At 43.5% G+C, this 15,667-nt stretch overlaps 1 protein-coding gene across 1 annotated transcript in view; it reads right to left on the reverse strand.

Moving 5' to 3' along the window:
• Window positions 1–15,667, reverse strand: part of OSBP (oxysterol binding protein) — a 39,906-nt gene that overhangs the window by 15,085 nt on the left and 9,154 nt on the right. The window contains exons 4-9 of the mRNA XM_049892067.1: window positions 13,460–13,658; window positions 13,112–13,214; window positions 12,740–12,794; window positions 12,430–12,561; window positions 3,405–3,650; window positions 2,952–3,072 (exon numbers count right to left, since the gene is read on the reverse strand). Coding sequence (XP_049748024.1) covers window positions 2,952–3,072; window positions 3,405–3,650; window positions 12,430–12,561; window positions 12,740–12,794; window positions 13,112–13,214; window positions 13,460–13,658 — 856 coding nt within the window. The remainder of the gene's footprint in view (window positions 1–2,951; window positions 3,073–3,404; window positions 3,651–12,429; window positions 12,562–12,739; window positions 12,795–13,111; window positions 13,215–13,459; window positions 13,659–15,667) is intronic.

The following is a 15,667-nucleotide window of genomic DNA, read 5'->3' on the forward strand; positions in this document are numbered from 1 at the left end:
ATCTTTCTTACACAAAATATTAAAGTCACCATGATAGGTGACATAGTGGTTAAGTGCTACAGCTGCTAACCAAAGGGCTGGCAGTACAAATCTGCAGGCGTTCCTTGGAAACTCTATGGGGCAGTTCTACTCTGGCCTATAGGGTTGCTATGAGTCGGAATAGACTCAACGGCATTGGGTTGGTTTGGGTTATGATAGTTGGAGCAGCAGCGATGACCAGGATGATGATGAGGAAGACAATGGTGATAATGACATTAATGATAATGACAGCAACCCTGGCAAGAGCACCACCACGTGCCAGGCACTGTAATACATTCTCCTCGTGCATTACCTCATTTAATCTTCACAGCCATCATGAAAATATTTGCTTTACCTAAATATATCTTCAGTCTATTGCTCAACACTCCCTTCACCACCACTACAGTTTAAGTCACCATCATCTCTTGCCTGAACCTCTGTAACAATCTTCTTTTGGTCTCCCAGTTTATCCTTTCATCCCTAGAGTCTCTAGTCAAAGCGATCTTTTAAAAACGTAAGTCATATAAAGTTATCACACTATATAACGACCCTTGATTACTTCCCACGACACTTAGAATAAAACCCAACTCCTTACCATGGCATATAAGACCCTACAAGATCTGTCCCCAACAGCCCTTCTGAAATCATCCACCACTTACCTCGTTGCTCACTCTGAATCAGCTGCTATGGCCTTCTATCATGGATTGAAGTGTGCCCTCGCAAAATGTGTTAGAATGCTGACCTGTGGGTGTACTCTAATGTGATATAATATAATCACGTTCCATAATGCAATGTAGTCATTAATCAGTTCAGGTCATACCAGTATAGGGTAGATCCTAAATCTTACTTCTGGTTTATATGAAGAACAGAATAGACACAGATGCAAGTACAACTGGGGCAGACAGGCACCACATAAGGATCACCAAGGAGCTGAGGAATGCCAGGGCTGCAGAAGCTAAGAGACAAGGACCTTCCCCTGGTGCCGACACCCTGAATTTGGGCTTCTAGCCTCCTGAACTGTGAGATAGTACCTTTCTCTTCTTTAAGGCACGACTTGTGGTGTTTCTGTTAGAGCAGCACTAGGAAGCTAAGGTATCTTCTTACTGCCTGTCAAGCATGCCATGCTTGCTCCCACCTCGGGGCCTTTGTCTTGGCAGTTCCTTCTGTCTGCGACACTCTTCCCCTAGTCATCTTCGGTTATTTAGGTCTCTGTTCATATGGAACCTTCTCAGAGAGGGTTTCTTTGACCACTCTACCCATGAGACTACTGACACACATACATCTCTGTTTTTCAACCATTAATTCCTAGTTCCCCTTACTCTATTTTCTTCATAGAATTACCACTGTCTAAAATTACGTTATTTATGTATTTGTTTACTTTTTTTACTTCCCAAAAGAATACAAGCTAAAGGAGATCTGTACTGTGTTGAAAGATGGACCCCCCAAAATTCACGTCCACCTAGAACCTCAGAATATGACCTTACTTGGAAAGAGGTTCTTTGCAAATATAAGCGCATGTGACATTGGAGGCAGAGATTGAAGTGAAGAGCCTACAAGCCAAGAAATGCCAAGGATTGCCAGGAACCACTGGAAGCTAGGAGAGGCTTGGCACAGATTATCCTTCAGAGTCTCCAAAAGGAACCAACCCTGCTGACACCTTGATTTCGGACTTCTGGTCTCCTTAACTGTGAGAGTATAAATTTCAGTTGTTTGAAGCCATTCAGTTTGTGGTACTTTGTTCTGGCAGCCCTAGGAAACTAATACAAGGTCAAGGTAGGTTTTGCTTACCATCGTATCCTCAGTACCTAGAGCAGTTTCTGGCATACAGTCAGTGCTCAATTATCTGTTGATACCTCAGCTGCAGGTACTATTATCCCCTGTATTAGTCTCCTACTGCTCCTGTAACAAATTACCACAAACTTAATGGCTTAAAACAACCCAGATTAATTTTCTTACAGTTCTGGAGGTTAGAAGTCCAAAATCATGGTGTCGGCAGGGCTATGTTCTTTTTGGAGGTTTAAGGGCAGAATCTGTTTCCTTGCCCTTTTCAAATTCCAGAGGCCACCCGCATTCCTTGGCTTGAGGTCCCTCCCTCAAGAACTGTGGGTGGCTATGAAAGACTAGAAACACAAAAAAGAAAGCCATCAGATAACAGCTACTGCCAGCTCTTTCTCTTGGGACTCACTTGGTCTCTTTTCTCTAAACATCTGCTCTGTGCTTCTTTCTCTTTCTGTAGACCAGTGTTCACTCCTCAGCACACACATGGCCAAACACGTCTGATCCAGTAATGACAGCAGCAAGAATCTCTATGACACTTTTTGAATAACTTTATTTCCCCCAAGGTATCGGGTCTCGAACACTGTAAATTAGGATTCTTCTTCTCAGGTCTTATCTTTTTGATCTTGACACACAATTAGCTTGCATTCCAACAGGATCTTTTAAAATCAAGTTTCATCTTACCTAGAAGTTAGCCATTACATAAACTATACCCAGCTCATCCGGTAGAGAAAGAGAGAGAGGAAGGAGGAGAAAAGGGGGAGGGACTAGCCTGGAAACCTAACCTTGCAATCACAAGAGTTCTGATTAACAGACAGAACCTAATTTCTAGCATAATGTGGGAAATGACACCAGTTAAATGAAGTCAGATAGAATGAAAAAACAAATGTATTTCAGAATTTCTGTTCTAAGATAGTGCTTAAAGATGCATTACATATAACCAAGAAGACAACTTACAACTGGATGGGTTCGCAAAGTCTCTGACCCCCTCACTCATTTGGTAATTGAAAAGCTAAATGACCTACCCAAAGCCACAGACCTAGTGAGGCTCAGTGCCCGAATCAGACCTCTGGGATCCTGCCTCCTAAACCTTCTCCATCATGTCAGGAAAAATTTTATTCCTGCAGCATCAATACCTACAAACATGGTGGCCTTACCGAGGGGCATAATGGAGAGGTATTTGCCTCGAAACTTGCTGGTGATTTTGATTTCTTGACGCAACGTCCAGCCATTTTTGGACTCAGCATGGTGCGCAGCAGCAGGGGGATGATGACTCACCTGCAAGAAATTAGAGGTTCAAATTAAGAAAGGAGAAAGAAAAGATGCTGTTGTTGTTGTTAGATGCCATCAAGTCAGTTCTGACACAGTGACCCTGTGCACAAAAGAACGAAACACTGCCTGGTCCTGCACCACCCTCACAATTGTTCCTATGCTTGAACCCATTGTTGCAGACATTGTATCAATCCATCTCATTAGGGGTCTTAATTAGCTACTGATAAACACCTGAGCAAATAATCTGAGAAGCTGGACTACATGAAGAAGAAAAAAAATAACAAAGTTCACCCTTCTCTTCTAAAAGGAAATGTGTTTGAGTCCCCAGGCCCCTTTACCTGCTCACAGAGGGATCGATACCCATTCTCCTCCAATCGGTCCAGCTCAAAGGTCTCCCCAAGGAGCGAGTTGAATGGTTTGCTGGTACGGAAGACAGTGGTGGAGTAGGAGGACACGGTGAAAGCTGCAACGTAACAGAGCTGTTCTAGAGAGTTCTCACATTTTGCAGCTCGGTCTAACAGCTCATGGTATTCCAGATCCTCGGTAAGGCGCTGAAGCATGGACAAGGGCTCATTAAAGTTTACCTGTCAGGAAAAGAACGGATATGAAAACTTTGCCCACACACCTCTGGAAGACAAGTTAATTTTTTTGGCAAGCAGAGAAACAGATACTAAGATGGCAAGACAAAAAATCAAGTCACCGGGAAGAAGAGAGGCCTCTACTCAGTAGAACAGCTCGAAGATTTAACTTGCAAGCTGCCCATTCTCCCTTGTCAACTGCTCATGTCAGGTGAGCAGTAGGAATCACCATTTTCAGTTACAGTATGTCACCAACTGTAAGCTCTCTGAGATGGGAGCTGTGCCTCTGTTCATCATTCATTCCTGCGAGTCATCGGTACTTGCCCCATAGGCGACCATCATCAAATATGTGCTGAACAAATGACTAAAAGAAGATGTATTTCAGCGTAAAAGTATTTAAAATTTTGGGGGGAAGGAAAGAAAGTATAGCAAATTGCTAAGTACAGGAGTGAAAAGATCACATTACTAGCTTCTCCTGGACTAGATGATTGTTAAGTCCCAGTTCAGTCTATATCAGGCCATGATTCTGATTTCTTCTCTGAGGTTTCTGGGCCTGGGGTGCTCATGATGAGGGGTAAGGGAAGCTGTGAGGGCTTCCACCTTTCAAGCTTTAGAGCCAGCTTAGGGGACTCAAGCACTGGATGAAGTGCCTGTTTGTGTGTGGACTTCTACCCAGGAAGACGTTCATTTGCTCACTTGCTCATTCATTCCACAAGGACTTATTGAGTCCTTATGTGTGCCAGTGGGAGAAAGATGTGGCAAACTGATTCCATAAAGATTTAGCCTAGGAAACCCCATGAGGCAGTTCTACTCTGTCATATAGGGTCACTATGAGTTGGAATCAACTCAACGCCAATGGGTTTTAATGAGTTTAAGTGTGCCAGACCCTACGCTCCACACTGTATAAAACAAGACACCATGTCTCTGCCCATCTTCCCCCCAAAATTAGCTTCTGGACTGGAATTAAAAATGACTTTATAATTTTAAAAAGTACTATAGAAAGAAGTTAGGTTCCCAGGCTAGCCCAAAAACCCACCCACTGCTGTCAAGTCGATTCCAACTCACAGCGACACTATGGGACACAGCAGAACTGCACTATAGAGATTCCAAGGAGCACCTGGTAGATTTGAACTGCTGACCTTTTGGTAAGCAGCCATAGCTCTTAACCACTATGCCACCAGGGCTTCTCATTAAAGCTAATTTAATCAACAGTACAGCTGACCAAGCTTGAATATCACTACCCCGAGTTTTAAGTTAAGATAACAGAGGAAGAAAAGTGTTTCCTTTCAATCACACAGAGCTGGCCTTACGCAACATTTCAGGAAAAAAAAATTTTTTTCTTTCCTACCATTCCACATTTCTTTCTACATTTTTGTCCAACCTCCTATCCAGAAATTCCTGAGCTACGTGTTGATATTGTTGCTATTAGTTGCCATCGAGTTGGCTCTGACTCATGGCACCTTTATGAGCATCAAACAACACGCTGCCTGGGTCCTGTACCATCTCCATGATTGTTGGTATGTTTGAGTCCATTGCTGAGCTACACACTACCCTAATGTTTACTGCCCCTCCCCAATTACAAAATTAATTTTCTAATTTTCATTGCAACGAACTCTGAAAACAAACTATAAAGGAAAAAAAATTACCTAAAATCCCATCACCTCAAAATAATCATTATTATTATTTTCACATTTGTTTCTATACATTTTACACATTTTAAAAGACAAATAATACAATAAAATCAAACCAAACCCTTTGCCTTTAAGTCAATCTGACTCATAGCAATCCTGTAGGACAGAGCAGAAGTGTCCCATAGGGTTTCCAAGGAGTGGCTGATGGATTTGAACTGCTGACCTTTTGGTTAGAAGCTGAGCTCTTAACTACTGTGCCACCACGGCTCCATATTTTAAAAGATAAGTAATACAATAGAGCTGGCTTTTTCTCTGAGAAATATACCAAGCGTTTCTCTGTGAACATTTCCCAAAGAAGACAGAGCCACAGGACCAACATTAGGACACTCCCCCTTTGGAGGCAGGATCTACCCTGCCTTAACCAAAACACTGTACCAAACTCCAAAACCAACATCTTTTCTACACTGAGAGAAAAACAGCATGGTAACAAAAATGCACATTGTGGGGTGACAGGCTGATTACACCCTAATCTGCAAGAGTATTTTTTAAAGAGAGTGCTTACTGGATCATAATAAATCATGGATAGCACTGCAAAGAAGAGGAATTCAAGAACACTTAATTGTGCTCATGAGGAACCTGCAGACAGATCGAGAGGCAGTCGTTCAAACAGAACAAGGGGATACCGTGTGGTTTAAAGTCAGGAACGGTGTTCATCAGGATTGTACCCTTTCGCCATACCTGTTCAATCTGTATGTTCAGCAAATAATCTGAGAAGCTGGACTATATGAAGAAAAACAGGGCGTCAGCATTGGTGGAAGACTCATCAACAACCTGTGTTATACAGATGATACAACCTTGCGTACTAAAAGTGAAGAAGACTTGAAGCACTTACTGATCAAAAAGATCAAAGACCACAGCCTCCGGTATGGATTACACCTCAACATAAAGAAAAAAAAAATTCTCACAACTGGACCAATAAAGCAGCATCATGATATACAGGGAAAATATTGAAGTTGTCAAGGATTTCATTTTACTTGGGTCCACAATCAACACCCATGTCAGCAGCAGTCAAAAAATCAAAAGACACACTGCACTAGGCAATCTGCAGCAAAAGACCTCTTTAAAGTGTTGAAAAGCAAAGATGTCACCTTGAAGACTAAGGTGTGCCTGACCCAAGCCATGGTGCTTTCAATCACCTCCTATGTATGTGAACGCTAGACAATGAATTAAGAAGATTGAAGAATTGATGCCTTCGAATTGTGGTGTTGGAGAAGAATATTGAATATACCATGGACTACCAAAAGAATGAACAAATTTGTCTTAAAGGAAGTACAACCAGAATGCTTCTTAGAAGCAAGGATGGCGAGACTATGTCTCACATACTTTGGACATGTTGTCAGGAAGGATCAATTCTTGTAGAAGGACATTATGCTTGGTAGAGGGTCAGCGAAAACGAGGAAGACCCTCAATGAGATGGACTGTCACAGTAGCTCCAACAATGGGCTTAAGCATAACAACAATTATGAGGATGGCACAGGACTAGGCAGTGTTTCCTTCTGTTGTACACAGGATCGCTATGAGTCAGAAGCCGCTCGATGGCACCGAAGAACAGCTTATTAATTATACCAACAAAATCTCTAATTGGCAGAATTTCAGGCATCATAAAGTAACGTTTCCACTCATTTTGAGGAAAACTGGGGGGGGGAGGGAGGGGCAGGGCGAGCTCCACTGGTGGCTGCTAGACACATCAGCACTGCCTACAACTAGAATCAGCACGTCCTTGAGCTGGGACATTCCTCTTCCTTCACGACTGTCCCAGAAACCATAGTTTCTCTACAAGCACCCAGCTTTTCATACTGGTCATTTCATTACTCAGGAGCTTGAGTATTTAAAGTGAAAGAATGCAGGGAGAGTTGAGCAGCCAAAAAAGACAATCTAGACTTCAGCCAGAGCAGGAATATATAACCAGTGGTAGGCTACAGGGACAAAGACAAGCAGCAAGACGACGACAGCCCAGTGGTTGCAGCATCCAGTAGAAGTTAAAACCCTGGGGGGTTCAGCAGGTATCCAGTGCAAACTGGAGCCACACAGCAGCTGCCAGAGCACTGCACACGGTGAAGTGAAAGGTGAGAAATACCTTGGGGTTTCTCTCTTCCTCCCTGCTCCAGTCTCCTACCAGGACCCTGCATCAGCAGAGCCCAGCCACATACCAGCAGCCTGAGAGGCCTGAGAAACCCTGCCTCAAGGGATCAGCTTTCCTGTGATGCAGAGCAGAGGAAGGGTGAGGCCTGGCTCAGTGGGCAAACAGGCACCGGACTCCAAAGTCAATAGGGAACAAGCAGTGGAGTAGGACAAAGGGGTCACCTAGACCCAGAAGCTATTTCTAAGCAGAAACTTCATCTCTGAGGCTGCGACAACCTGCTGGTCGTTCAGTACTTGCCTTGAGGCACCTAATGCTCCAGGCAAGCTGAGTTTCTTCTCAGGCTCCCAGCGAACCAATTATTTTATGCTTCTCCAGCGTGCTTACTAATGAATGGCCTTTTCTTATTTGGAGCATCAATTTTTTTTTTAAACAAAAATCCCACATATTTACAATTTACATAGAAACCTATTTGTTCTCCAAGACGCAGTTCATCCATCAATGAACTTAACATTTGCTGAGTGACACATATGTGCCAGCACTGAGCTAAAACCCGTAAACCCATTGCCTTGAATCAATTCCAACTCATAGCGACCTTACAGTACACAGCAGAACTGCCCCATAGGTTTCCAAGGAGCAGCTGGTGGGTTCGAACTGCTGACCTCTTGGTTAGCAGCTATAGTACTTAACCACTGCACCACCAGGGTTTCAGGCACTGGGATAAACACCAAGGACATAAAGACTAATAATACACAGTCCCTGGCCATAAAGAATAGTCTCTTGAGAGGGAATATACACACGGTCCATAAGCTCCAAGAGGCAGAAGAATGCTCTATTTCTGTATGCTAAGTACCTGGCTGTGAGCAGAACCTGCTAGCCACTCTCCACTACCAATTCTTCCCTTCTTTTACAATAAACCAAGCCAAACCTGCTGCTGTTGAGTAGATTCCAACTCATAGCAACCAGGAAGGACAAAGCAGAACTGCCCCACAGGGGTCCCAAGGCTGTAGTCTTTACCAGACAAGTTGTGGAATGACATCAAGGACATCATACATGAAGAAAGCAAGAGGTCATTGAAAAGACAGGAAAGAAAGAAAAGACCAAGATGGATGTCAGAGGAGACTTTGAAACTTGCTCTCAAACATCAAGCACGTAAAGCAAAAGGAAGAATTGATGAAGCAAAAGAACTGAACAGAAGATTTCAAAGGGCCTCTTGAGAAGACAAACTAAAGTATTATAATGACATGTGCAAAGAGCTGGAGATGGAAAACCAAAAGGGAAGAACATGCTCAGTGTTTCTCAAGCTGAAAGAATTGAAGAAAAAATTCAAGCCTCGAGTTCCAATAGTGAAGGATTCTATGGGGAAAATATTAAACGACGCAAGAAGCATCAAAAGTAGATGGAAGGAATATGCAGAGTCATTATACCAAAAAGAATTAGTTGATGTTCAACCATTTCAAGAGGTGGCATATGATCAGGAACTGATGGTACTGAAGGAAAAAGTCCAAGCTGCTCTGAAGGCACTGGTGAAAAACAAGGCTCCAGGAATTGATGGAATATCAATTGAGATATTTCAACGAACAAATGCAGCGCTGGAGGTGCTCACTCGTCTATGCCAAGAAATATGGAAGACAGCTTCCTGGCCAACTGACTGGAAGAGATCCATATTTATGCCTACTCCCAAGAAAGGGGATCCAACCGAATGTGGAAGTTATAGAACAATATCATTAATATCACATGAAAGCAAAATTTTGCTGAAGATCATTCAGAAACGGTTGCAGAAATATATCGACAGGGAACTGCCAGAAATTCAGGCCAGTTTCAGAAGAGGACGTGGAACCAGGGATAACATTGCTGATGTCAGATGGATCCTGGCTGAAAGCAGAGAATACCAGAAGGATGTTTACCCGTGTTTTATTGACTATGCAAAGGCATTCAACTGTGTGGATCATAACAAATTATGGATAACACTGTGAAGAATGGGAATTCCAGAACACTTAATTGTGCTCATGAGGAACCTTTACAGAAATCAGGAGGCAGTTGTTTGGACAGAACAAGGGGATACTGATTGGTTTAAAGTCAGGAAAGGTGTGCGGCAGGGTTGTATTCTTTCACCATACGTATTCAATCTGTATGCTGAGCAAATAATCCAAGAAGCTGGACTGTATGAAGAAGAACGGGGCATCAGGATTGGAGGAAGAGTCATTAACAACCTGCATTATGCAGATGGCACAACCTTGTTTGCTGAAAGTGAAGAGGACTTGAAGCACTTACTAATGAAGATCAAAGACCACAGCCTTCAGTATGGATTGCACCTCAACATAAAGAAAACAAAAATCCTCACAACTGGACCAATGAGCAACATCATGATAAATGAAGAGAAGATTGAGGTTGTCAAGGATTTCATTTTACTTGAATCCACAATCAACAGCCATGGAAGCAGCAATCAAGAAGTCAAAAAACACATTGCATTGGGCAAATCTGCTGCAAAGGACCTCTTCAAAGTGCTGAAGAGCAAAGATGTCACCTTGAAGACTATGATGCACCTGACCCAAGCCACAGTATATTCTATCGCATCATGTGCATGTGAAAGCTGGACAATGAATAAGGAAGACCAAAGAAGAACTGACGTCTATGAATTGTGGTGTTGGCAAAGAATACTGAATATACCATGGACTACCAAAAGAATGAACAAATTTGTCTTAGAAGAAGTACAACCAGAATGCTCCTTAGAAGGAAGGATGGCGAGACTGCGTCTTACATCCTTTGGACATGTTGTCAGGAGGGATCAGTCCCTGGAGAAGGACATCATGCTTGGCAGAGTACAGGGTCAATGGAAAAAACGAAGACCCTCAACGAGGTAGACTGACGAAGTGGCTGCAACAATGATCTCAAGCATAACAACGATTTTAAGGATGGCTCAGGACCGGGTAGTATTTCGTTTTGTTGTGCACAGGGTCACTATGAGTCAGAGCCAACTCGAGGGCACCTAACAACATTTACGGATGCAGACTGCCACATCTTTCTCCCATGGAGTAGCTAGTGAGTTTGAACTGCCAGCCTTTTGGTTAGCGGCCGAGCACTTAACCACTGTGCCACCATGGCTCCTTTCTTTTACAACACAACCTCCAATATTTAACTAGGCCATACCACCTAGAATCAAAAACCAAAACCAAACCCAGTGCTGTTGAGTCAATTCCGACTCATAGTGACCCTATAGGACAAAGCAGAACTGCCCCATAGAGTTTCCAAGGAGCGCCTGGCAGATTCAAACTGCCAACCCTTTGGTTAGCAGCTGTAGCACTTAACCACTATGCCACCAGGGTTTCTGACCACCTAGAACAAGTCTTCATTTCCAGCTTTTTGTCCAGCTAGCTGTGGCTGTATAACTGAGATCTGGCTAAAGAGATTTCAGTGAAAATGGTTATATGATTTCCAGGAAGCACCTTTCTTGGTCTCCTCCAGCTGAGTATGCCTTTCTTCTCTTTCCTTCTTCCTGCTGACTGGAATGAGACTCTGATGGATCAAGCAGGAGCAGCTACCTTGGCCCTAGGAATTGAGGCCACAGGCAGCAGAGCCACAGGAAGGAGAGGACTCTGGTCCCAGCACTGGACTATGTACCAGCCCTAGACCACCTACCTCTAGACTTTAACAGGAGATTGAGTTAAGTCCCTTACTTTTTCTGTAAAGCGCTTAATAGTAAATATTTAACCTCTAAGGGCCATATGGTCACAACTACTCAACTCTGCTACTGTAGGGTGAAAGCAGCCACAGACAATACATAAATGGATGAGCATGGCTGTGTTCTAAGAGAAGTTTACAGACACAAACATCTGAATTTCATATCACCTTCCCATGTCACAGAGTATTATTCTGGTATTTTTCATCCACTTAAAATCCATTCTTAGCTGGGGGGCTGTACAGATGGTGGCCAGATTTAGTCTAAGGGCCATAGTTTGCCGACCCCTGGTTTAAGGAAATATTTTTTGAGTCTGTCCTTGACAACGAACTTACACCTAATGAGACACAGAACCAAGCAGATAACAGGCACTCAATAAATGCCTGTGGAATGAACGAGCAAGTGATACATGCTGCCCAGGGAGAAACAATGGAACTTGCTGGAATACAGGCGAAAGACATCTCACCCTGACCAGATGTATCGGTGAAGGTTTTACTGAAGGAGATGACACTGAATTCCAAAGGAAAGAGTGTTAGCCGCGGCAACAGAAAAGTGGGTGGGGAGTGGATAAAAAGTTCAGAAAGAAAGACAGGGCAGTGTATACAAACACCCTGAGGGAAAGGACAACAAGATGCCTCCGAGTACCTGATGGTAACTCACCATGACTAGAGCACAGGATGTGGGGCCAGAGCAGTGCACCAGGAGGAGGAAGTACCCGGCCTGGTAATGAACCTGGGCCATCTGCAAAGCCATCGGGATCCAGGTAAAGGATTTTAAGCTAGGGACTGAAATGACTACATCTGCACTTAATAAAAAAAAAAAAAAAAATTGCTCTGGCAACAATGTGGGCAGATTGGAGAAAAGCAAGACGGAAGCAAAGAGGTCAGCCCAAACACCATCTTCGCCAGGGAGATGGTTCTTTTTTTCCTGGTTGGAATGAACTGTTTTTCTATCCGTGTTCCCCAAACGTTTGTATGTATACTATTTCCCAGTGCTCTGTTAACAGAAAATCATATTTTGTACCTCTTTTCATGTGTTTCTTTTAAGCTGCAGTCTTTAAACTATAGGAACTAGGCCTTATTTATGTTTGCGTGCCCCCTGCACATCCAGCATAGCAATCTGCTCATAAATAACTGTTACTGAACAAATGCACCCGATTCGAGGTGATCTGGGGACATACCAGATGCATAGCCAACACTAAAGCAGCTAATTTAAAGGGACAGTTTGAGACTATGAAGGTAACAAAGACCATGCCAGCCGGGCCCCGCTACGCGGCGGGGCTGTCACGCCAGCACTCTTCCCAACGGGGCCCACCTACACGTGTAAGAACCTCACCGGCATGGGGATCTTGGAGAGCTCTTTGCCAATGCAGTTCTTCATGATGCTCCACAAATTGAGGCTATAGTTCGGCTTGTATGGTATTCTGGTTCTCTTTTCCTTCTTGGTCTCCTCCACCTGATGCTTGTACTGAGAGCAAAAGCAATGCCATTCAGTTACCCATAAAGAACAGAAAACATGGTATTTATAGCCCTTCCCTTCCCCTGTGATAAAAATCAAGGTTTACTGTCTTAGCTCTTTACGAGCAAATCCTTGGGAATCACAAACACCAATTCCCTCACTGTGACCACTCCCACAGGAGAGCTACCTGTTCATCAAGGCTGATGTCGCTGCTGGCTCCACTGATATTGCTGCCGGTACGTCTACATGAATGGGAGATGTATGAGAGTTAGAACAAAGATCAGAGATTGGGTTCTAGACTTTTCTTTACAAAGCAGAATGCCAAGCACGCTGCGTAAACCTGTATTACGAATGACCAAAGGACAACACTTAGGGTATACAGGAGTTTAAACATCTCCAGAGAACTTGTTCATGTAAAAAAGTTGACAGTTTCCACTTACTCAAGGAAAAGAGTCCACATTATCTTAGACAACATCAACAACTATGAGACTTCCACTTAAATGTTTCTAACCTGATGGGCCGATATGCACATATTCTCCAGGAGTCAAGGATAACTTACTTGTGGCCCAAGTTTTCAGGCATGGTGATGATCTCAGGAGCATCAAAAAATTCATTCTCCTCATCCTCATCACTCATGTCTCCTTTGCCCGAGCAGCACTGATCTACGAGGAGAGAAGTCTCGTTCATTTACTTTGGCTATGTTGACCAAACACCTGGCACGGCAGTATCTCTAAAATACGAACCACGAGCATTGCAACAAATGGTACAAAGCATGGAAAGCCAGAAGTAGTAAACCACTCAATTCCAGTTTACGGAAGTCATCGATTCCAGAGAATTTGGACTTCTAGCAAGTGCAGAAAACCACCGGCTGAATCAGAACTGGCCACCCGAGAACTAAGCATCTTACCTTTAGCAGAACCTGCATTGCCAGGAGTGTTTGCTGGCAGCACCGTGGCTCCTCGGAACGCCCTCTCCAGGTGGTTGTGCTGCTTCGCCAGCTGCTCAAGGGTCTCTTCCAGTCGGATGCGCTGGTCTCTTTCATACTGCAGTGATTTCTGCCATTTTTTGCTATGGGTCTGGGCTAACATGAGGAAGTCTCTGCAGGCCTGTTAAGGGAAAGCATAGATATGCGTCACCTCGACTCAACCTGTCAGAGATTCCCCTCAGACCACTGTCAGCCTGTTAAATAATCTTATTCTGGGAACTTCCACTGGAAAATTACAACGAAAGGCTCTATTACTCCAGGTATCAGTGACAGCCAACTCTGTGCTGCAAGCAAGGTCCAACCCAGAATAAAGTACACACGATTGTCACGGTTCTTTTACATTTTCCTGGTCATAAGAACCAAACAAATGCCAAATGAGCAGTAAACCTAGACAAAGTATTTGTGGGAGCAACACAAACGGCAAGTATATGAATGGCACCAAAAGTCAAAATCTACTGACTGAAAGTAAGAGAAGGAAAAAACCAGGGATGACTGCTTTCAATAAAGTCTTGACTAAACTGAAGTCTAGGCAAAAGTACTGATTTTATTAATCAAGTCTTGACTAAACTAAAGCTGAGAAATTTACACACTGAGATGATAGAATCTGCACTGAATAAGACCCAATAGGAGAAAACTTATATGGACAATACTTTTGTCACCAAAGAAACAAGTGACTCAAAATTCAGACACTACCTAAGGAATCAAAGAAGAGATCTAGAGAAAAACATGATTTTGATTTTATTAGTCCCATCAATGGCTCCCCACTGGTACTAGGATCAAATCCTAAATACTGGTTATCAGCATAAAAGGCCCCCATAGTAGGGCTAGAACCTGCTTTCCGGCCTCCCCTCCAGGAGTACCTACCCCTGCACCCTACCATGGAGCCCCGCTGAGCTGCTCAGCATTTTCTGGACATGCAGACTTCTTTCAGGCCTCTCTACCTTAGCATGTGCTATTCCCTCTGCCTAGAGTCCCCTTTCTTCTCTACTTGGCCAAGTGGTCTTCATTCTTCGAGACCTATTATAAATGTTACTTCTTCTGTGACACCTTCCCCTAGTCTCATGAGCAGCCAGTCTCTTCTCTACACTTGTATAGCACTTTGCACCTGTTTCTATTTTACACCATTCAAGGCTGTATTATGGTTGATTTCAACAACCCTGTGAGGAGACTGCTAGTACCATCACCATCTACAGGTAAGAACCCAGGTTACAGAGAAAGCAGGTTGCCCCAGGTTATACAGTTAGACGCGGGCCCCAAGCACTATATTGCCTCTCTTCACTAAGAATACTCTTACTAGTCCTCCAGAATTTAGTTGAGGTTTTACCTCTATAATCCTCCTGGTCCAAGCTAAACACCTCCACTGTGCTACCATATCATTTCTATCATAATACTTATCACCTCCATAATGATCAGTTTACCTCTCTGCCCTCTCAGTGGACAGAATCTCCCTGAGGGCAGGGACACTGCATTTACTTTATATCCCCTGGCATAGTACCTAGAACATAAAAACCAAACCAAACCAAACCCACTGCCATTGAGTCAACTCTAATAGTGATCCTGCAGGACAGGGTAGAGCTGCCCCACAGGGTTTCCAAGGATGTTAATCTTTATGGAAGCAGACTACCACATCTTTCTCCCTCGGAGCAGCTGGTGGGTTCAAACTACCTAGATCTCGATTAGCAGCCAAGCACTTAACCACTGCGCCACCAAGGCTCCTTACCTAGAACATAGAAGGTACTTAATAATGTTCAATTTATTGATACACTGAGACTGCCAAATTTACTCCCCAGCTCTGGTTACTTTGGTAGTAAGAAAAGTTATATCCTAAGCAATCAGGAAATTGAGTGAAATGTGTTTCTCCTTTTGACATAAATTTTCCTAGCTACTGCCCATCTAGAGACCCAATCCTCGTTTTTAACCTGCACATTATACTTATAGCCTTGCCATCATCACCTTAAATGTTCAAAGGAAATAACACTGGCATAAAAAATGCTCTTCAAGCAATCACCACCTATGAAAGGAGCAGAGGCAGTGCACCCAGGGAGAACAGAATGAAGAAACGCCTCACCTCTGACTTCAAAAGGATTCCTTTTAATACAAACTCTGGACGTTTACAACTTGGGAAGAAAC

The sequence above is a fragment of the Elephas maximus genome, chromosome 7, assembly GCF_024166365.1.
Source record: "Elephas maximus indicus isolate mEleMax1 chromosome 7, mEleMax1 primary haplotype, whole genome shotgun sequence".
Classification (NCBI taxonomy): domain Eukaryota; kingdom Metazoa; phylum Chordata; class Mammalia; order Proboscidea; family Elephantidae; genus Elephas; species Elephas maximus.